This window comes from Scomber japonicus, chromosome 11, assembly GCF_027409825.1.
Source record: "Scomber japonicus isolate fScoJap1 chromosome 11, fScoJap1.pri, whole genome shotgun sequence".
Classification (NCBI taxonomy): Eukaryota; Metazoa; Chordata; class Actinopteri; order Scombriformes; family Scombridae; genus Scomber; species Scomber japonicus.
This window is the reverse complement of record NC_070588.1, coordinates 11,118,091-11,141,294: the sequence shown is the minus strand read 5'-3', so window position 1 is coordinate 11,141,294 and position 23,204 is coordinate 11,118,091. Positions and strand designations below refer to the sequence as shown.

The 23,204-nt window shown below is 38.8% G+C and overlaps 1 protein-coding gene across 2 annotated transcripts in view; it reads left to right on the top strand.

The window, feature by feature from the left end:
• stxbp5l (syntaxin binding protein 5L) overlaps window positions 1–23,204 on the top strand; it is a 149,345-nt gene that overhangs the window by 117,163 nt on the left and 8,978 nt on the right. The window contains exons 20-22 of one of the 2 annotated variants that reach the window (XM_053328479.1): window positions 523–589; window positions 1,666–1,731; window positions 16,334–16,513. In XM_053328479.1, coding sequence (XP_053184454.1) covers window positions 523–589; window positions 1,666–1,731; window positions 16,334–16,513 — 313 coding nt within the window. The remainder of the gene's footprint in view (window positions 1–522; window positions 590–1,665; window positions 1,732–16,333; window positions 16,514–23,204) is intronic. The other variant, XM_053328480.1, reaches the window with a different exon arrangement.

Below are 23,204 nucleotides of genomic sequence, written 5' to 3'. Positions count from 1 at the left end.
TTGTGCAATTGAGCACATCAACATTTGTGGGGTTTGCTACGGTAGCGGGTTTATCCTGTCTGTCCTTCCCTAACACTAACTCGTTTGCTGCTTGCTCTCACTTTCTTTTCCACTCTAAGCCTGTGTGTTCTTCTCTCTCTCCCCCTCCCCTCCTTTTTTCTCCCTTACCTCCTTCCCCTACTTGCCTCACTTAATTATATATTCTTCCTTCCTCTTTTAATTTTCTTTTTCTCCTTCCCGCGGTACCTTATTTTCTCTCCTCTCACCATCCTTTCTTTCTATCCTACGTCACCTCTGTCTCTATACTCCTTATCAACACCTTTCCTCCCTTTATTGTTACTTATTCCACCTGCCTTTAATTGATGCCACCTTTCTCTCTTTCCTACCTATTCTACCAACAATCTTTGCCCTTCACCCTTTCCATCACTCCCTTCCTCCCTCCTGTCCTCCTCCTCCCTCCTCCTCCCATCTATTGGTGACTCTGTGGCTGCTGGTGTGGGCATGTGGGCCTGCCTGACAGAGTTTTGCATGCGTGGCCTGTCTAACTTTTATTCAGATTCAAAGAAAAGGATTCGTACATCCTATCAGAGTAAGTCGGGCCTTCCTGAAGGCTGGGGGACTCTGTGTGTGTTGGGGCGATGACGGGGGTTGGTGCAGTCTTTTGGTAGACATTGATTGCCATAGAGATTAGACATGACTGATGTGGAGAGAAAGCAAAGGGGACAAACCAAAGAGATGACTGGAATGAAACTTGTTGTTTCTAGTCTCACAGCAAGATATATCTGTATTTGGCCATATGAAACAGATTCCAGTCATGTCCAACAGTATGTCCTTTGCAGAAAGAGAGCCACTCCTTTGAGTCTGTTAAGTAAGGGCAGTTATAAATATTACATGATCCATTTGATGTATATTTGAACTGAAGCATAGTTAGTGGGGTGAATAAAGCGTAGTTCAGTTTGACTAAAAACTGAAGAGAATTAATTAAATTAATCCAAATTTTTTGAACTGTGACAGCTCAGTGAGGCTATTAATGAAGCCATAATTAACACAGCTAGAACACCCTACATTTGAAGTCAGACTAAAAGGAACAAGAATTTAAATTTGTAGTGGTATTAAAAAAAGGAGTTGGCAGGTAAAAGTAGGTATGACTTCTCTTTATGGCCTGTGCTTGGTGCATGTGATCAGATTTGATCAAATCTTGATCATATTGGTGTTTGTTCTGTTTTGTATTTTGAATGTTTATGCCAATTCATCATGAGATTTGCACTACATACTGTATATGCCCAGTTATGGCTATGTTGACATTTCAATACAAAAAGTCTAAAATAATATAAAGGTCGACAAACATATTGAACTGATTGTAGTGCAGGTCACATCAGGAATCAGCCACTCTGCTCCAAGTAATCTTTAGAGGTCAACAAAAGAAAATATCAGCGAATACCTTTATGCTGTAATATGATGTCTATACAGAGAAATGCTGGGAAGTGATAATGCAGCTTACCAAAAAGGATAACCCAAAGCTAAGCTTCTTTCTTGGAGCTCTGCGTGGCTGACACCAACCAATCCAACTTCTGCTAAATTTGTACAACTTACGATGTTGACATATCCTGACAAACTGTGTGTATTCTACTTCTTCCTCCTCTCGGCCACCATTGGCTACGGCAGGCCTTACTGAACTCTCTGACAACCAGCAGTCCATTGACATGGAGAGAAGCAAGTCGCCCACTTCAGGTAACCTGCTCACACACACACAAACACACACATCAGCCACTATCAAGTCCTTGTTATTGGCACTATAAAGCTTTGCTGCAATGCCGTTGTCTTTAAACTTGAACTGCACCTTTGGTATGCAGCCTGTGGATATCTTACCCATCACCAGAGCACCTTCACTTGATGAGAATGACAGCTGTTCATATTGGCAGCTCATGTTCAGTGGTGTAATTGGATAGTATACTTCTAATTGAAAGTATTGTGAAAGAGCTGGAAGTAGTTGTTATCCAATTGTTTGGTCTATCTGATATATTTTGCATTTCCACATGGGTTTTTCTCTATTTCTGTGTTGTGTAGTGATGTATGATATCACAAAGGTAAGCAACAGAAAGGGCTACATCTCCAGTTCGCTTTCCCTTGTTCTTAATGCCTCTTAGGCTTTGTACAGTAGTTTTATTCAACTCTTCCCTTAAATTATGATCATATGTTCTGCCAATGTGGTGAAGGAGGCCGGGTAACACAAAAGTAGCCAGAATCCTGGTGAGGCAGAAAATGTGAGATAAAGAAAGCAAAATATAGTGATTAGGATGACTAAAGTAATCATATCCAACTGAATGTTTGCCCTAAACAGATGTTGATGCAGCTGGCGGCACTGCTGATAACCAACAGCTAACATTTGGAAGTAAAATGCATCATTTTATAAATTCAGGGCTTAACTATTTGTAGGAACAGAACAGTTCTCAAAGTTGTTAAATATTTATTATAGTCATCCATAATATATTAAAAAACCTCCTGTGCACTGCTGTCAATCAAATATTTGCTCACACTTCAGAGTAAAGCAGAGCCTGACTGGAATTAGATGTTTCAGGAGGTGTAATACTATGAAATAGACTTGCCTCCATAGAGGGGAATGATGTGATGAAGCATGTGATGCATGTGTCTTTTATGTTTGTAGTTTATTCTGTGTTTATTGTAACAGTTAGGATTAAAGGATAACACATTGAAAATAGTATGGAAAGTAAAATGTAAAAGATTTGCTTTAGATGAGAGGACAGTGTCCCATGATGTATCACAGATCACAACACAGTTCAGACCAAAGATTCATGATGAGACAAGTCGAAACTTGTAACTACAGTTTACACCAATGTGACTAGACAAGACAATGTATCGTCTCCATAGCAAAGACTCACTGTCTTCTATCTGAAAGCTTTTCAAGGTTTTCTGGTAGCTGGATATAATGTGTAGCATCTTAAAATATGAATGAAGATAGTGATAGTAAGGTACATGCTACAGTTGCATTTATAGTATTGCTCTCTTTTCTTCCGTCCAAAACTCCATCCATGGCAACCCCACTTGCCAGCTTCAGACAAGCTCACACAGGCCACTTCACACCGCTGCGATTTTGTCCCTGTGGCGTTTTAAAACATGTGATCATGTTTCATGTGATCATGAATATTTGGTCTGAACTGGGCTTAAGAGATCCATGGGTACTGACTGAGTAAAGGTTGGATGCAAGAGATGAGAGTTAATGTTGTTGATGTTGAGGTCTGTGTGGCTGCAAAGAGAGCAGATGAGATCATGTTGGTGGTTGCAGAGCAGGAAACATAAATGCATAATGGAGATAGTGAGATATGAACAGTAGCTATCAGGCACTTGTATCTGTCATGGGAAACACTTATTCTCAGCCCATTCTGAACTTAAAGGTCAAATGGGGAGTGTGTAAGTGTGTTTAATTCTGTGCTTAAGACACTGCCAAAGTGATCTGGTCTAACTTCAATGCACTGTGTCTTTTATAAGACTTTATCTTCCAAAGGAAAGCATCTAGTTTACTACTAAATGTGATTAGCTATTTGCGTTTAGTTCAGAATATTTTCTACAAATAACAGATAATAGATAAACCAAGTCATAGATAATAGATATACTAAGTGGGTTATTTACAGCCACAAACCATGTTTACACTATAATTAAACTGACATAGATTATATGTTATAGAACATAAAAGCAGATGTGTACAGTATGACAGGAGTCTACTCTTATTTCTGTAATACTGTGTCACTTCTGTTTCTAATGTTTAACTTGATGGCCAATTTGTGCTTTTGAGATGGTTTCCAGGGAAAAGAACACACATTTTAACAGTATCTTTCTGAATCTTCAGAAATAGACCTGACTTTTTTTCAGCCTTCCAACAGAAGACGTATAATTAGGATCTTTGAAACTCTTTGCAATTAAGTAATACAAGTTCTGTGAAAATGTGATCCTGAAGGTGGAGATGGAGGATGTTTAAGAACCTAAAATGTGATTTTGTTAGACTAGGCAGAGGTACAGTGAAAGTATTTTTCTTACAAACAAGGACCTCTGTGTAATAAGACATCATTAGCTAATGATGAATTCATACATTTTTATCCTAAGGCGTTTACGAATGCTGGAGCATGAAGATGGTGCCATTCTGTGCAAATATTCAATTACTCTGATGATGTTTTACGGAGAATAAAATCTCTGGGGGTTTCATCAGGAACCAGGGCTTCTCATTTGTTGCCAAAAAAATAATTTGATAGGGTTAATCCACTAAGGATGCTGCTATTGCCCACTGCTTAACTGACAACAAACACAAGCTCTACAGCTGTGCTTACAGGTGTAGAGCCACTGCTCCAGTTTGGGCCTCCTGGGTCTGTCAAGTCTTTGAATAACTCTTATTGTGATCTGTCACCTGAGATAGCTGCCATGGGAGATCCTAGTAGGAACTATTTACCTCCACATTGCAGCTCTCAGTGACAGGGACACACAAATACTTCCTTCCAAATAACCTAGCAATTCCTAGGGGGAGGGTTGTGTGTGCTCACCTTTAGGGCCAGGAAGCTCAGGAACCAGAAGATCAGTCAAAAGCAGGATGATTTCATAGAGGCTGAATCTCACTTTTCCATTTATCAGGTGAACTCTTGAAGGCTTTGTTTATTCAAACTGACAAATGAAACCTTCTTAATATTCCCACCGATGCTCATTTGCAGACATAACAAGTAAGCATCTTGTTGCCCAGTAGCATAGAAAATCCAATGTACTGTATCCGCAGGAGGCTGGATGTGTGACTCAACAATGACTCAGTGAATCAGTGATAACTCCATCAGGTCCTGAGATTTTTGGCTTTGAAAACATTCTGTTGCTCCGTGGAGGGCAGTGCAAGTAAGCATTGGAGTTGATGTTTCTACTGTGAAGGCAAGAAGGCTTCATTTTCAAGCCAAATAAAAGCAATTGAATGGCAATGAAGAGAACATTTCATCCTTTTACCTTCTCTTTTTTTGGAGGTTTTCCATGCACACATGAAAGAGATATCTGTATTTTGTTTTTGTTTTTTAGTAAGTGAATCTCTTTTATGGACAGTAAAAAAATTACAGGGGTTATATTTAATTCTATTAAAAAACTGGACCCTCCCCCAGATATGGCAAACATATATTATAGTGTGTTGATAACAGTGTGGAAGAACAGACTGAAGTGTGTGTCTGTGTGTGTTTAGATCATTCAACAACTATAATCAATACATTTAAATTCACCCACTACAGAACAAGATGGCAATGTGTGATGCTAATTATGTTATAGGCCATTTTTTTATGACACAAGTAACTTTACTGTGGTTCTCTTTCCTGTTATTATGTAGAATAAAATGAAGGTAGAAGCTGCTATCGATGAATGAAGAATTGCTCTGAGGACTCACTAATAACTACAAAAATCCACATTCACTCAGTGACCCTACAATCTGACCTTGATGGAGGAAAATAAATCACTAATACAGACTGAGCTGAACTATTTGAATTGCAAAATGAAATAAAATATAAATCTACGATGAGAAAAAAAAAAGGTAAAAGCTGCTCTTCCAAAAAAAGTCACACTACCTTCCCTCCAGCAAAAAGGAAAAAATAATATAACCCAACCTCCTGCTTTTATAATATTCGTAATGTTCTTTAGACAGTTTTTATTCGCAGTAATTATGGGTTGTAAAATAAATTTATGTGACATGCTGTGTTTCTGCTAAGGCTATTCCAGAGATCCATTCATGTTGGAAGTCCTTGATAGAGCTCTGAAGTCCTTTAATAGTCTAAATTGAGCAGCTTTTACAACACTATGAATACAAATTCACTGCAAATTAATTTGTTTGATGTTTAAGACTGTTATCCAGCTAATGCACCTCCATGGTTTCCTCTGTCCATATTGTCCAGGATGATACTCATACTGGTTGTCACACCCTTGAACTTCGTCATTTTAAAAGCCGTCCTTGTCTGTACTTACATTAGTCCTCCGCCAGCCTTGCTTTTCAGCCTCTTAAGGAGAGTATAAGAACAGAATAACAAAACCAGGACAAGATGTTCTTTGCTGTCTTGCCAGAGAGTCTTTCAGCTTTGTGATGTGGACTAGGTCATGGTCATTCTGTCGCATTACAGGCTTGTCATCTGCTAATTACAGAGATGGAAGAAAGGAAGAATAATGAGACTGAGAAAGATGGATGAAAAGCATTGGGACAGTTACAAAACAGCACAGTGTGATCGAATGTCTGATTCGCTTTAACATTTAGCCAGATTGGGGGCCAAAGGCAGAAGTTCTTAATTCACCAGAGTACAGTTTCAGACTTATAATGTGAAATCAAGATTGAAAGACCTAACTTAAAATGTCACTTTAACAATTACATTTTTTTAACAGGTTTTGTAGATGTTTTTCTGTCAGATATTTTACATTTGAGCGAGACAGCTGTGCTCTACATCATAGGCGAAGAGTTGGATGTTTGCTTTCTTTCTGCTGAATATCAACTTCCACCTATCTCTGTGGCCATTAGAGGCTGTCTGATTGTGCCTGGCACACCAGGTGTGCTATGTCTATTCAAGGCCATATACAGACTGTGGACAGCTTATTAAGGAAGCCAGCCATCTTCTGTATTCACCCTGTGTGTCAATAACTGCAGGTGCTTCTCCCGCGTCTCCTTCACACATCTTTCCCTAGCTTTTTCCTGACCTTTTTTTCTTATCTTCCTTTTGTCATTAGGCCCAGTAATTTGCCCTTGTCCTGCTTGAAAACTGTCTCCCTCTATATCTTTCCCTTTTGTCTCTCTGTTTTATGTCGTGAGATCTATTGTTTTGGTTTGGGGTTATGCATTACATTTCCTCAGGGAGCTTTATGCCACGTGTGTCTGTACTGTAGCGGGGCCAGGCCCAGTCATGAGATGGACTAACAAGCTGAGATGCCAGTGAGCGGTGACTGACCTAGCAAGATATATTTAGCAATGTGCACATCAGGGTAGAAAGGGAGGAGGCGATAGCTCAAAGTATACAGTGTGCTGAGCGGATGCCACCTGCTCAGCTCCTTGTGGCATAATGTGGTTTAATACAACTTAAATGAAGCCTACCAACAGTTTTTCCACAACCCTCCCATATGATGCGTAGGTATAAATAATACATTTTATCAACACTCATAAACTATTGTAATGATGTAATAATGTATGTCATTATATTAATAATGCCAATAGATAATGTTCAAATCTTATATTTGCTCCTATCAAGCTGTCTATCAGAGGTCCTACGACCCTTTTTAAAAATGCTAAAATGTTTTAAAATTTCAGTTTATTGCAGATGCATTACATTTGTGCACAAAGCAATAAGAGGAAAATGATAAAATCCTATGAAGGATTCAATAAACTCCTTAACTGCCTGACCTTGTCATAAATCGCTCGTTTCAGCCTTATGAATGCCAGCTGTTCATGACGAGGAACACGTCCATGAGATGTGATCATTAGCATAAACCACATTCCTATAATTGCCATATAATGCTCAAAGTTTCATTTACAAAAACTTCTTAAAGATTAAAAACACTGAACAAGGTCCTGCTTTCAGAAATCAGAAGAGAAACATAACACATTTCAGAGTGTCAGTAGTAGGAGACCAAAAAAATTAGAAAATATGAATCCAGCTGACGTGTCAGCAGAACAGCTCTGCACTGTGACAGAAATAAAAAGGAAATGCTTTGACATGAAGTTGGATACTGAAAAAAAGTCATCCTACGAAAGCAAAGCGCTCCGTGATGGGAGGCAGCCGTATGACAGCCGCTGACATATTGGAGGAGAATATTATAGTCTACAGTAAGTGTGAGCTGCAACACAAAATGATGCTGGACAGAGGCCTGCAGAGAGACACTGAGGCAGCTGTCAGAATGAGATGTTTCCTAGTAACTACAGAAATGGAGAAGCTGCTGCACCAAAATATACCAATAAATGTCTTAAAATCTCAAAAGAAAAAAAAGTTCAGTACATCGGCAGTCATGATGATGGAAATACAGCACATCACAACATATTGTCATGTGCAGTGGTCTGGTATTTTGAAAGTTGCAAACCAAAATCATTTTGTCCAAGTGAATAATAATGTATTCGTTTTGCTGCCAAAACTGTAAATGTAGGAAGACACAGTTCAAGCTTTTTTTTATGGTTGCATGAACCCTTTTAAAAGTTTCCCTGTTAAAATTGCATATTTTACTCAGTTCTGCTTCACCAAATTTCACATTTAACCAAAACAGTTGCAATCATTATTCTGCCCTGCAGTATAATGTTGTCTGTCACAGTCACAGGTCTATTCCTTGTACAGTTTAAATCTCATTTCTTCAGGTGCAGCATTGATGCACACAGCTGTTTTCACCTCAGTGACTCTGTGTTTTTGATAGATAGGGAGGTTTGATGGGAACAGGTGGTTGGTGGGAATTGTGCGATCTGTGTGTTCGGATGATGTCACCGTTTTGATCATGTCCCCGTCTCCAACGCCCCTGGGGATTTTCACTGTGTAAACTTAAGCTATGTAGAATACAGAGTTACAGCAAAACAGTTTGTTGCGCAATGAATGCATTCAGTGTGCATGTAAATACAGAATTATGTTTAATAATAGTTATAGAACGTGTAAAGTTAAATTTTTTAGAAGACACAAACATAAAAGAAGTCACAAAAATGCTGGTGTATGTTTTGTCTTATTCTTATCTGATCCATCTGGTTCCATTCACTCACATTTCTGCAGATGGTTTTTTTAATTTACTTTTTAATCATTGTCTCAGGTGCTGGGTAATAAACATCACATTACTGGAAAAAGGAATAAAACATGTGACACACTGCTTTGATTTTCTGTTATGAAAAAAAGTACTTGATGATAACCTTGAAACGAAGGGGTAAGTTATTCTGTGTTGTAAATATATGTACAAGAATGGTTTGGACGCAGAGTAAGAACTTGGATTAAAGTTGGAGGAGTGACTGCCTGTATGGAGCTACAGTAGTTGTGGTGTTGGTATTGGTAGAAGTAGTGGTGATCAGTAGTAGTGATAGTGGTTGTAGTAGTACTGACATTTGTGATAGTAATGTTGTGCTCGTTCATTTTTAAGTATCTCATAGTGTTGCCCTTAACCTTCCTATTAACCCTTTTTTTGATTTTCATAACCTATCAACTGTTTTCCTTCCTGTTACGGGCAAGTCTCTGTTTCTCCGAGTTCACCCATTGTGTTTGTCTCTCCCTTGTTTCCCTGAAAAGTCTGTGTCTGTTCTGTTGGATCTCCTATTCCAGTTCATTACCCAACCTCCCTTCACAATGACCCACGCGTCCTGCCAGAGCCTGTGGCCAGTCTGAGGGCCAGCCACTGCAGTCCAGTCTTTTACTTACTGGACAATGGTAAGATGAGGGATGTCTCGCAGATCTCGGCCCCCTTCATAGACCTCTGCTTGTGGTGTTGTACTGAATGGCAACAATGCAATGAGGGAGGGGGAGTGGGGGATAGTTGGGATGTTTTTGGACAGGTGTTTGGTTCGATGTTGCACCTTGCATGCTAACTCTGCTTCCACACTGTGAGCAATACTACCAGCAAAACACCAGAAACACATTAATACCTTATACTTTTACAGAGCCACTGAAATGTGGAACTTTGGGTAATGTAGTTATCTTTGTTGGTCTTGAAAAAGCTGACCATGGCTGGAATTTCATGGTTATAAGCATCAAGAGCAAATGTTTCTCATTTATTTGATTCCCCAAAGTTTCATACACAACAGATCTCTCTCTCTCGTGATCAAAGTGTTGCAGTTCATCACACAGAAGCAATCAGGCCCTCCCGCACCACAATCGGTCATTATAGAGTGACCCATTAACCAAGTTGCTTGCAGTGTAAACAAGCTGACAGGGACTGTGTTTCTAGTACTAGGCCATCTGTCGCAGCTTTGTCAGTGTGTGCCATGCTTGTCTGTGGATGACTGCTGGTTTTGCATTGTCTCGCTGCTCCAGCTGCAGTTTGGTAGACATTGTGATCTGGGTTTTGACCTTGGATCCTTCATCATTCAGCAGTGCTGCAAGGCCAGGCGGGCTTGGAAAGAGGAAGGGGTTGTATTCCAGCTGGGTACTTCTCCTCACTCACTCATCAGTGCCTCAAGCGCTTCATTTTCTGTGGCGTTAATCATTGTGCCTCCACTGGAATCACACATCTTTGTCACAGAAAGGCAACATGTTACTTTACTAGACCGAGGCGCTCAGAATGTCTCTCATCGTGCCTTTCTAACTGTGTCTGTCAATAAACCCACTATCTCATCTTCTTGTTCTCCAAGCTAACATTCATCACTGTCTCATCTCTAACTAACTGCATGGTGCCCCCCATGTGGCCAGCTGTGTTTCTGATAAATTTGAATTTAGCTTGCTTTGAACGTTTATCAATGTTGTGGCCTGATCAAGTCTAACATTAACCCCGTTTGTGACCTCAGCACTGCATATGTTAGTAAGATTTGGTCACATAGCGTTCCCGATGCAAATCTTAGGAGAAAAACCAAAACATTAATTTTATCCCCTTCATCCAGCAGCACGTTTATCTTTTTAGCCGTGGCTCTGTGGATGGCAGTCAGTCCATCAAACATTTTCCTCCACACTAAAATATCTCAACAACTCATGGATGGATTGCCATGAAATTTTGTATGCCCACCAAATTAAGTAATTATAATTTTTAATTTAGAGTGAAATATCTTGACAACTATTTGATTCATTGTTATGAGGTTTTCAAAAAATATTGAAGGTCCCTAAATTATATAATGACTTTGGTAATCTCCTGATTTCACATTTAGTGACATCGCCATTTGTCCAACGTTTTGGTTTCAGATTTATTTATTTATTTATTTATAAACTATCTCACTGTTATCTTTTGTCTGCCCAGAATGATATTGTCCCATGAGGAAACCAACATGCAACTCTGATAGTTTCACAGACGGTAGGCCATCAGCTAGAGCTGCGGATAAGAAGAGCAGAGAAGAGAACACAGACTGGAAATGTTGGTTTCACCCTGTCACAAACATTTAATCATTCCAGGCAGATTGTAGACATTTGTGAGATTACAGAAACACCCGTAAAGATGCAACCTGCTGCTGGAAAAAGCCCTGATTATACTTGATAAGAGCACATTCGTCTGACCACTACGAAAAGCAAAAGTATTTATAGCTGTTTTGTCTGGCCAAGCTCTAAGGTGGATGAAGCCGGCCGTCATACTGTAGAGACACGTAATGCACAGATAGTCTCTCCTGTAAGGCCTTAATGGTGTTACTCCTTTGTACACATAAAGAGTTACTGAATTAGTTTTTGTGACCAAATCACAGCCTAGCATATGAGGTGCTGAGGTCACAAAACATCTAGTCTAACATAAAATTGTTTGAATATTGTCATGTAGATACCAACAACAATGAAACGAAAGCACATGAATTACAGTACATTATAAATATCATTTATCAACACAGATTTTATAAAAGATGTCTCATTTATTTACAAACTGGAAAAATGGACTGGTAGTTATAAAAAACATGATAATGAATGGTAATACATGCAGTGTGTGGTTGGTTATCGTTCATATTCACAAAAAACACCATTTGGCTCCTCAGATCAATCCCACCTGTGTTTTTCTTTGTAATTTAAAATGTGTGACGTGTTAATGCAGCCAATGAGATATTAAATAGAGGAACCATCTGTGTGCAACAGGTTTTTTTATGAGAGTATCTCTTTTGTCATTGTATTCCGAAGACTGCACATTTTATATGGTTGAAGCAGCATCTGGCCACTATGGTTTATTATGAAACACACACACAGCTCATCTACTATCTTATTAGCAATCTTAATCTGAAAGGCTTGTCTTGTTCCTGGAAAAAAGCAAACAGTAATTCACTGATTGAGTAATTCAATTAGAGAATCATAACACCCTTATTTCCTTTGCAATACAGGAAATCATTCCCCCAAAATGACCATAGTAACTGAGCTGCCCACAAGGTCCTTAATAGCAAATTAACTGTATAAGTGATATCATTTATTTCATTACTCTAGATTTAAAAAATTCTACAATTTCCTCAGTTCTTAGCCATGTCCTCTACTGTTATCTTTTATTCTTCACTACTTTATGGCAGATGGATTGAAACCTGAGTCAACATTTTTTTCAAAGGAATCATTTTATGTTTCCTTTGGTTTTTCCAACTCTTGAGTTATTTTTAAATGGTCAGAATTATAGATACCGCTAATTCATGGTCATACTGTTTTCCCCGCAGTCATTAGATTTATCAAGCATCGTGTAAACACTATCATGATCATGTGTCTCCCACATGTCAAGTTAATCATTCAACACAAAGAAACAATTAAATATTGACTTCTTTTTGAGGGGGAAACTGACTCATGACATCTCAAGTTCGACCTTTGCAGTTCTCTACTTACTGCGAAATGCTTGCAAAATGTTTTAAAAGTTCTTTTCTTGCCTCCAGTGTCTGACTGTGATTTTTGTATTGACACCCTGTGGTGTCACCCTGTTTATTTGTGCTTTCATGTCAGATATCCCAGGCCATAGCAATCTGATTTTACTGGAATATTTAAGCCAAACAAATATTCATATAAAACTATATTTCAGTAAAGACCTTTGTTAGATGTTCTTCTTGCCTTGTTGCAGCCCAACAAGACAATTATCAGTCATATGCTCCATACATATTGTTAATAACAAACATACAGTAAGAAAAGACCCGCTCCAAGTGCTTGATTTTTTTTGTAGTCCAGTAGAAGTTCTTCACATTACCTCAGTATGGGGTATCTTTAATCGTATAGAGATTGCTGGAAGCACTGGCCTGGGACAACAATGGAGCATGCATTTTGAAATATGCCTGCTGTGTGCAACTGCACCAATTTGCATGTTCTGGTTCTTTGTTTATTTGATTGATTTCCATAATTATTATTTGTTTCCTTTAGTTTGTCATTGTTTGACACCTACTTAATATTTTATTTCTTTGTTCTTTCATTTCTATTTTTTTATTTGACGGGATTAACTGGTGCTTTGTTTCCTATTCTTTTGTTTCAGTAAAGGGACCCGGCAGAAAGTTAAGTCTGCCAACAGATCTTAAGACTGATCTTGGTACGGTAGGCGAAAGCCAACAGTTTTCCTTTGAGTCATTTAGTTTCTGCTTTTGTCATGTTTTCCGAGCTTTTTATGTTACTTTAGTATTTCTTATTCTCCAAATTTCTTCTTTCAGTTTACTTGTCACTCTCTTTACTCTTGTTCAGAAAGACGGCCTGATGTTCGTCCATTTTGCCCCTTAATGTATTTTTGTTTTAAATCTTCTGTTTCTTTCTTCTACATTTTGCAAGTGTTTATAAAGGTGATTTGTAACTCATGCCCATATTTAAATTTGAGGCTTTCTCTCGCTTTATCATGATTGGACCATCCTCTGATTTTACACAACCTTTCCTCCATTGACAGCCTTGCTCTACAGTGATTGGATCACTCGCTACTTCTCTCATTATAACTGGATCATTTCTTTCTTAAACAGTCTTTTCCCCATTTTGACCTTATCATCTACATTACAGCAACTGACCGTTCTCCCCATACATCTCTAACTGCATATACATCACAATCACAGGTTTCTGCAGTGACCTATATGCTGCCCCCCCAACCCCCACTTAAAACTTCTGCTTCTTTAACACAACATGTACCAGTGCCTACTTATGCCTTCCTTCATTTAATAATAACTTTTCTTTATCTGACAGGTGTATACATGGTTTTGTTTTCACAGCAATAGCAAGAGTGAGAGCATTAACACAAATTTTGAAATGAAAGTTGAGAAAGAACAACTTTAATTACATGTGTAGTTTCGTCAAAAAGGGAACATTTTAGTTAGGCTCATTAAATTGACTGTGAGGTTCGAACGTGTCAAAAAGTGGCAATAGGATGCATATTGTCATTGAACGGGGAAAAACACTAATCGTCTACCTTGTTAATGGTTGTTTCTTAAGACAACTTTTTTTTTTCAGAAAAGTGTGTGTGTGTGTGTGTGTGTATGTGTGCTTGTATGGCTACCATTATGAGAACCATGTGTTTTATACCTGGGATGTGAGGACATGAAAATGATTATGAAAATAAATACTAAGAAATGTCCATCTAGAACTGGGTTTAGGGTAAGGGTTCATTTTAGGCATTTAGTTGTGATGGTTAAGGTTAGGATTATGGGCTAGGGAATGCATTATATCATTGAATGTCCTCACTAACATAGCAATACAAATGTGTGGGTGTGTGTGTGTGTGTGCGCACTCTTAAAGTAATTTCTGCGTTGGGAGAGTGTGTGTGTGAAGGTACAGTGCCACTCTTTCTGCTATGTGCTATGTACCAGTTTCTTATAGAACATTTCAGGCCAAATTACTGATATGTTGCTTCTCTGTTTGAACAATAACAAAACTTTATACCAGACACACAATGGCGTCATCGTGTGGCTCTCGGATTGGTTGACCCCGTATGACTTGCAGTATTCAATCTTTGCATTGCCTCGGCCCATCCTGCTGAGAAACTGGCTGGGTGTCACACACGAACTGGGTGGCACCCTGGAGTTTTTCATCTTCACTTTGAAATTGAATCATTTGTGCATCAACTGGCCAAAAAGGGGGACTTGGATTTGACATGACAGACATATGATTAGTGCCAAATACTAAGAGGGCAGTGACAAGGGAACGCTGCCCAAACTAATTAGCACAATGCTAATTATGCATGCCTCATGAGACTCCACAGAGACGGATTTCATAGAGACTTGGCTGAAAAGGGTGAAAACTGTGATTAGACCCTTCTGTGAACCCCAAATAGATTTAACTTTGGTTTTACTGCCACAGGGATGTCATTGAGGAAAAGTGCACTGCTTTATTTACTCTTCTCTCAAGACAAGTGAAAATGAGAGAGTACTCATGCGTAGGTATCATGAAGCTGTTAATTACAACTGTCTTGGCAGCTTTTTTGTCTCGGTGGCTAACCTGTGGCCAACAAAGAATCAGAGTGCACTCAATCCACACAATTCTGCTTTGCTGTTCTTTGTCTCATTAACGAGGTTTGGCCCAAAACAAATTATTTTGAGCGCACACACAAGTGTTCTACATTATGTAAGGACAAAGCTTCCAACAAACTCAGTCCCTGAGGCGAGGCCATGTAAAGAAAGTAAGTAACAAGTGTTTACTGTCAGCACCATCTGTAGCTGATTGTGTGGCCAACCAACTTACTTGGAGTACTGATTACATTAGAGTCAAGAAGCAGGTATGAGATATGATATTCTTTCATCTTCAATTGTAAGAGTTTCCAATGGCAAGTATCATATCTTCTGGCATTAAAAAGGAATAAATGGTTTCTTTTAAAAAACGTTTTCTTCCAATTCACAAGGGAAAAAAGAAACAAAGTGGAGATGAAACTAGCCTGTTCTGTATTATTTTTTTTTTTACTTTTGATTTTCATATCTGTTCCCTGGCACAGACTGGATGAGACTGCACTCACAATTTTGCCTCTACATTTTCCTCTCTTTTCTGTTGCCCTAGCATCTCTTTCTCCTCCCTGTTCATACTTACTTCAAGCCACTCTGCAACCTTTCCTCACTCACTTTGGCTTTCCCTTTTTCCCTCACTATCATTTCTCTTGTTGACAATCTGAATTTCAACAACGGCTTGCCTCTCTTGCGCTGCAAACATATCCATCTTCATAGGTCAAGTAGTATAATACTGAGCTGTACCATTAAAGGACCAGTGAGTAAAATTTTGTGGCATCTAGCGGTCAGGTTGCAGATTTCAACCAAATTGAATACACCTTCCCTCCCCTTACCCTTCCAAGCATGTAGGAGAACCTACAGTGGCTGAGAAAGTCTCAAAAAATGGCCATTCTGGGCTACTGTAGACACATGTCAGTGCAACATGGCATGCTCCGTGGTTGGGGATCCGCTCCCTATGGAGATATAAAGGGCTCATTTTAAGGTAACAAAAACACAATGATTCTTATTTACAGGTGATTATACACTAATTTAAACTTACTTATATATATTATATTCCATTTCTGCCAAGTCTGTTCTGCTAGATGCCACTAAATCTTGTGCACTGGTCCTTTTTGATGGCAAAATCTCCCAATAAGGTGCAAAAACTGCAGCTATTTCCTTTAAAAAAAACAAAGCAAAATGATCTTTTTGGCAGATTTCTGTGCAGATGTCACTGCTCATTAGTATACTAAATTGCTCATGCAGATGGATATTATGACAGTGGGATAGAATATGTTAGAAAGTTTCATTATTTCCCTCTTTGTATTGTTTGCTAATGCTTTGCCGTTGTTACAGATCATGTAAATGGACATTGCACTAGCCCCACCTCCCAGCCCTGCTCGGCGGGGAAGCCTCGCATCCCGATGGGTCCGGAGGGGCCACGGCTTACCCGCAGAGGCCCTGGCCGACCGCCCTTCCGCAAGGCCCAGTCCGCTGCTTGCATGGAGATCTCTTTGCCTGTGTCCCACACTGAAGGTGTGTGCTTGTCTTCCCAGCTCCCATCCCTAAACCTCTATAACATACCTTCCCTCTTAACAAGTGCATGCCATCCTCTCACCCTGGGGTAAGTGGATTAAGGCCTGATACATAAGCGTATGCTAATGCAAGTTTGCAGCATAGAAAACCTAAACTATTATTTGCTGTACATGCTGTTCATGAATCCATTACTAGATATTTAAAGTCTATATTAAGTTCTTTGTAATTACTAGCTAGTTTTAAAGTATTGATTCACTAACTTAAATAAATGTTAGCAAGCAAAGACCTTTTTTATGTGTAAATCTGTTGCTAGGAAATATTTGTACTGTTTTAAGGAGATAATATATTTATTTATTTATGTAGTCTCATACAGGGCTGCTAAATCTCAAACACTGACACCTTTCACACGCTCTCACGCCACGCGTCCACTTTGTCATCCAGTGAAAATCAAATTCAGATCTGATAATGTTGCAGTGCAAAAAGAGGACACTGACAACGCAGAGACAGATAAGCCAAAGCGGCACAGGCTAACTTCAGCACCGTGCAGCAGTCAGTTATTTATACCATCAGGGGGAAAGCAAGAAATCTATTATATTGTAATATATTGCCATGCATGCTGCTCAGAGTAATCTATGTCAGCAGCTCTTGCAAGTAGTACAGTGTCTCTCCCTCTCCTCCTGCTCCATGTGCACACAGGCAGGAGTGAGAGTGAATTACTATTATAATTACTATGGGGACGCTCTTTGTTTCTGCTGCTCTTTAGCTTTGTCATGATAAACTGTTATTGATACATTCTTGGTTTTCATAGCGCTTTAAATCTAACTAATCTATAGTGCAGGTGGCTGTTACTTCAATTAGGTAGTGTAGAAATGCAGGAAATTTGTTTTCAATTACTTTTTTTTTTCGGGATGGAGAACCCCCCCACCCGCTGCCAATTATATGTCTTTTCCTGTTTGTTTGGAATATCTGGCATGTATTTTAAAATGCTACCTAACAAATTGGCAAAAAGATGTGAAAAAGACGAAACATGTGTTCACAAGGCCAGAGTAAGGTTGAGTGGGTCAAATTACCCCCTACCCGGGAACAAAACTCACTCTAAGCTGAACTCAAAACTTGGCAGCCCTGCTTACATTATTATTAGGCCAAATTTGTACTTAGAAACAGCTGGTACCACCAGCTCTAGGAGCAGATAATGTAGAGTAATTAAATCAAATATATTGACAGTTTGGAGAACCTTTGATAAATACACGTTATATAATTTAATTGATTTCCCCTCACTAGCTACTATAGATTAGTTGTATTTGAATGTAATTTAAGGAGACATGATTATACACTGAGGTAACTAGATATCAGCTAACAGGTGTCGGTTATCAGATGAACATGATCAATATCACTAGTGATCATTACAGCAACGATTTCTTCATGTGATGTTACTTTTCACTCTGTTACCTTAATTATACATTTCTGCAGCTTGCATTAGCATCACCTAACAACATTTGGACTACAGGTTATGCTTGATTTGAATGCAAGAAATGGCCCCTTGCATTGTGTCCCCTTAATACTGATGCTTGTGTATGATGAGCCTGAAGGTTGGTAGATTGAGTGTTTTAACCCAATCATTTGTACTTCTCCAGTGCCTTTCTTTCTTGTCCTTTTAATTCTATAATAATAAGACTAGTGTGATTGTTATAAGTCTCAAAGTATTTGTCCCACACCCGTAATTCCCTATAGTTTTGTTAAGTAAGATTTTATGCCTTTTTGTTCTCTCACATTTTTTCTTTTCCCATAAACAGATTCTATATGTTTTGCTCTTTAAAAAAACTGGGTAACTGAAGAAAGGAGCACACATGAAGTTTATGTTGTGTGGCCACACTTCCAGACTTTCAGACAACTTAGAGCCAAGTGAAGCATTGATTTCATTTTTATATTTCTCAAAGAGGCACACAGTGTGATCAACTTCCTTTAATTTAATTTACATTTGTGAGTACACTTTATTTTCCAATGACCACAACATGCACATTTTTCATTTTAATTTTTCAAATGACCTTTTTTACGATATGCACACAAATAAAAGAGATGGATAAAGATGTACAAGGCATCCGTTCAAGCTTGATTTGCACTCTGACATTTTGACATTCTCATCGTCAAATATCAGTGTTTCAGTGGGAGCAACTCAGCAGGCAGACATTTCTCTGTTTAGGAGCGGCTGAGATTGTCACTACAATCAGAATAGCGGGTCCACATTAAAGGTCAGTCCTGGTCAGGTTAGGCTAACCACCTTCACTTTAATCAGCAGGTGGTAAGTAAGACACAGGAACTTGGCTTAGGTTTTGAGGAGTTGTAGCATTTATTCCACGACAAATAGCCAAAACTGTACAGATGCTGCTACATTCACAGCTATACTGCTAACTTCATACCCTCTGCTCCAGTCGCCAGTGTCACCATCACACATAGTATCTCTCTCTTTCTCCTTCTCTCTATCTCTCTTTACTGCATACTTGCTACTTTCCGCCAATGCTCACTATTTTGACCTGGCTTTTAGACATTGCAGGTCGTCATCTGTCCATCATTTTTACATGAAAAAATGACTCTTATGACTTTCTACTGGCGCAGCTTTTGTGGCACTCACAAGGTCCTCTTGGACGGGCATGCTGCCGAAGATTACATTTAATTTCTTTCATTTGAACTCACACCTTGACTTTGACCTGTGCTATCTAAAAATGGATTGACCCAGCAGGCTTCATATACCTATGATCAGTGTGGATAGTGAAAGTGTGTGTTTGTCTGTGTTTGCATGTCTGTACGTGCACAATTCCAACAGGTATTTCAGTATTTTCATTCATTTCTATATTATCATTTGAGTATTTTAAAGCAGAAATTGTTCATGTTTTAGGCTTGTCGCTCGGTATATTTTGCCTCTGCTCTTAGACAGCAAAAAGTAAAAACCCAAAAGCACATAAAATGATGTGCTGTCAAGTGAGGACTTAAAACGACACTCTAAGCAGTGTAATTTTGAGACAATGACCTCAACTCACAAAGAAAAATGGCTTTCATCCTGATTGTACATCAATACTGAGTTGCGCAGTTAGAATGAACTGTTGCACTTAGTCTGCCGCTACAGACAGCCATTAAGAACGACAACAATGGAGGACATCCAGTGATTTGGAATAAAATATATCCTCCCACTCTCATTTTAACTGGACTCTTAACATTCTCGTCATGTTGTATTTTTTAACCGTCTTCTTTGCACTTGGAACTAGATAATCTCACTGGAGCATGATTGTTAACAGGATTCAGCTGTACATTCAATCTTTAAAATGATTCACAGTTGGGTGATTTTCTGAGAGTGGTGGAAATGAAGGTGAGTACAGACGCTGGTCAAAGTGAGGTTTAGGAAGTGGATGATCCATAAAAATTGACAGACATGATGATTGGCCCTGGAGGCAGAGAAGCCCCAATTTAAAGTGTGAAATAGGTAACATCTTAAGCAGCAGATTACCATACAGAACAGCTACACACTGTCTGTGTGCAAATTCCATATACTTCAATCAAATACTTCACAATCATATTACTATAACACTGCTATCAACAACATAATCTTGCAGATTTGCAGTATTGATGCACCTCAAGCACTGCATTGCTTTCATATTGTGCTGATGCATCATCTTTAAAGTCATGACCACTGAGGTGGAAATCTCTGGCTGTGCACACCACTCACTCACGGTCCAGTCTGTACGTGCTTTTATTCAAGCCTCTGTCAGATTAACACAAAGCCTCGGTCAGGTCATAACAGGCTAATCTCTCCATAGGAGACTCAACACTGTGACAGTTCCCAAAATGTCATAGCTAGCCACCCTGCAAGAGCATCTGACAGAGAGTTACAAACAGGTTTGAAATGTTGGCAGTCAAAAGAGTGTCATCCTAATATATCTGCATGAAAGATAGATAAACCCTACATAGGTATTTAGATTTTTAGGCTGTATTCTGTAGTACAAACATACAATACACAATATGAGTTAATATCACCATACTTAATACAAAAGCATACAATAGACAGTTAAGAAATATGTAGCTAAATAGAGTATATTTTATTTAAACTTATTTCAAGTAGGACATCAAATTGATTATACTATAAATACTTAAATATTTGTATTAGTGTGTAATGACATAGGCTACATGCAGACACAACATATTGATGCAAAATAACTTGTAAGAAAGGTGCAGTGCTGTGTTCATTATGTCACAGTCGACACCAGCCCTTAACCAATTCTGCAATTAGATTCACACTGCCATCTTCATCGACCTCATTATACAACAGTGACCTGGAGCTGAGAGGGAAGCAGTTTTTCATAACATAACAGTATAAGCTGAATGTTTTATTAAAGCTATTGCCTGGGCTACAGCTGCATCACCAACCAAACATGATTCTTATGTGAATCATCCACTCATTTTCTGGGGTACTTAAGAAGATAACTGTTAGTTGTCTCTCTGTCAATACACAATCAAATGCAGTTATTCCATGATATTTTATTTGACCTAAAAAAACATGCTCCTGTGTTTCAAAGTCATATTTTGCTGTTCATGTTTTGATGCCTCATTCTATTTATTCATTTTGATGTCACTGGATAAATCTTTTCCAATCTGGGCACGCCACCAGTTTCCTCTTGGGCCATCCTCAGACCAAAATGTCATCTTGCTGCACATGATGTTGTATAATATAATAGGCAGCTTGCAGTGACGTTTTCTGGGCAAATTCATGCTTCAAACACCAACATACTGTAGGGTTTGCTGAATATTCTACCCTCCACATACAATTGGCTGGGCTGTTGAATAATATTCTAAATAGATATCATTGTATGATACTGATGTGTATGTTTGTGAATGGACTAACAGATTCACTGCAGATTATTCTGTGTGTGGATCAATCAAAAGTTAGATTTGAGTTGTAGAAACAAATGCTTTGAAACTATAGCCGTGCATACTGATATGATAGCCTGTACGTAGGTAACCAGTGTATTTGTGTTGATGCAATGTCATTTTAGCACTCAAGTTTTTTAATCTTTGTTAGATGGATTCTATTGTAGTTCAGTATTTTCACATTGCAGCTCCTCTTTCTCTTTATTGATACGTCAATTTAGATTCAAACTATTGTTGTGTCTGTGTGGGGGTTTTTAAAACCAGAAAGTAAGATGTTTATCTGACAAAGAGCATGTGATGATGAGGAAATATGAATTAAAGCTGCAATGAGCGATGAGCGTGCCCTTGCACCACGCTTGTGTCAGATGGAGCAGCAGCTGTGGTATTGCTATTGTAGGTTGGTTGACACAGCTCTGAGTATCTCACACTGTGTCAATGGGTTACATATTATTTCCTGTGTGCAACACTTGGTGCTGGAGATGACATATTGGAAATTGTGTATACATATGATGAACTATGTGTCATTTAGGCCTCACTACCTGTTGCCCATAGGCAATACTAAATAAGTTAAATATTAATGCAGCAATACATTTACCAGAGGGCAACTGACATGGATGAGTGATTTGGATGAATATTGGACTTTGCATGTGGGAAGCAACTATCACTTCCTCTGTCCACAATCTGGTACCCTCTAATTATCATTTTGCTGCATATCATGTGTGGACCACACCATGTAAATTGTATGATGTTTGTCACAAAAGGCTGACTTTATGTTGTCAGTAGGTGGCACTATGACTCAATATTGACATATAGTTTATGATCAGGACTCTTACCAAGCTTGAGATTTGGTGCAGATTGGACAATGTAGAGTTACAACTTGACATTCATTCGCAATGTAGCATCGCGATGGTCTTTAGATGTCACCTACCAAATTTGAAGTCACTCGGACTAATTATCTGGGAGGAAATTGTTAAGTACAACACCTGTCGATAGCTTTATTTCCAACTAAATTCAAGTTGGCTGACTTCCTGTTGGACTTAGGGTATGGTACCAAGAGGCCGACCCAAATTTTGTACATCACGTCAAATTTGAAGGTGCAGGCTTTGACTTTTAAATTGTCTAGGTTGCGTTCTGAGCCATTTTGCTCAACCTAAGCCCAAGAACCATATCAGATATCAAGTTTTGCCACCTCTGATGTATGAGTAAAGTTTCATGAGTTTTGAAGCACCACTAAAAGTCAAGAATAGCCAAAGTCTGCAGTAGTTGTTATGACTGTTTATTACATGTAAATAGCTTTTCTGTGTAGGCTGTTAGCGTATTTCACTATCTGTTGCCTACATTTAACACTGTTGTTTATCAGTCACTCTGGCTTACCACAGTGAAGAGCCAGCAGGATAACTGGAATAATTAAAGGTCAACAAGCGGTGCTGGAGATAAAGCCGATGTTAATGAGGCCTGCATGCCAGGCAAGGAGACAGAGGAGGGAAATGGCAGGGGAAGCCAGGCTCAATGTACAGTTTTTTTTTTTGGATAGGCAGCTCACCTATTAAATATTAAAAATACAGTTGCATGATTTTATATAATTATGATTTATGTGGATGTGGTCATAAAATTGGTAGTGGTTGTTTCAGGAAAATCAATAAGATAGCTTGTGTGTTTTTAGCTGATTTGGTTGTTAGTGTAGGAGGTTAGTAGGAGTTATTTCCCCCCAGTGTAACTGCTAAATAACCTTGTATCATATACTATACATATTTCACTCCTCACGGAAATAGGC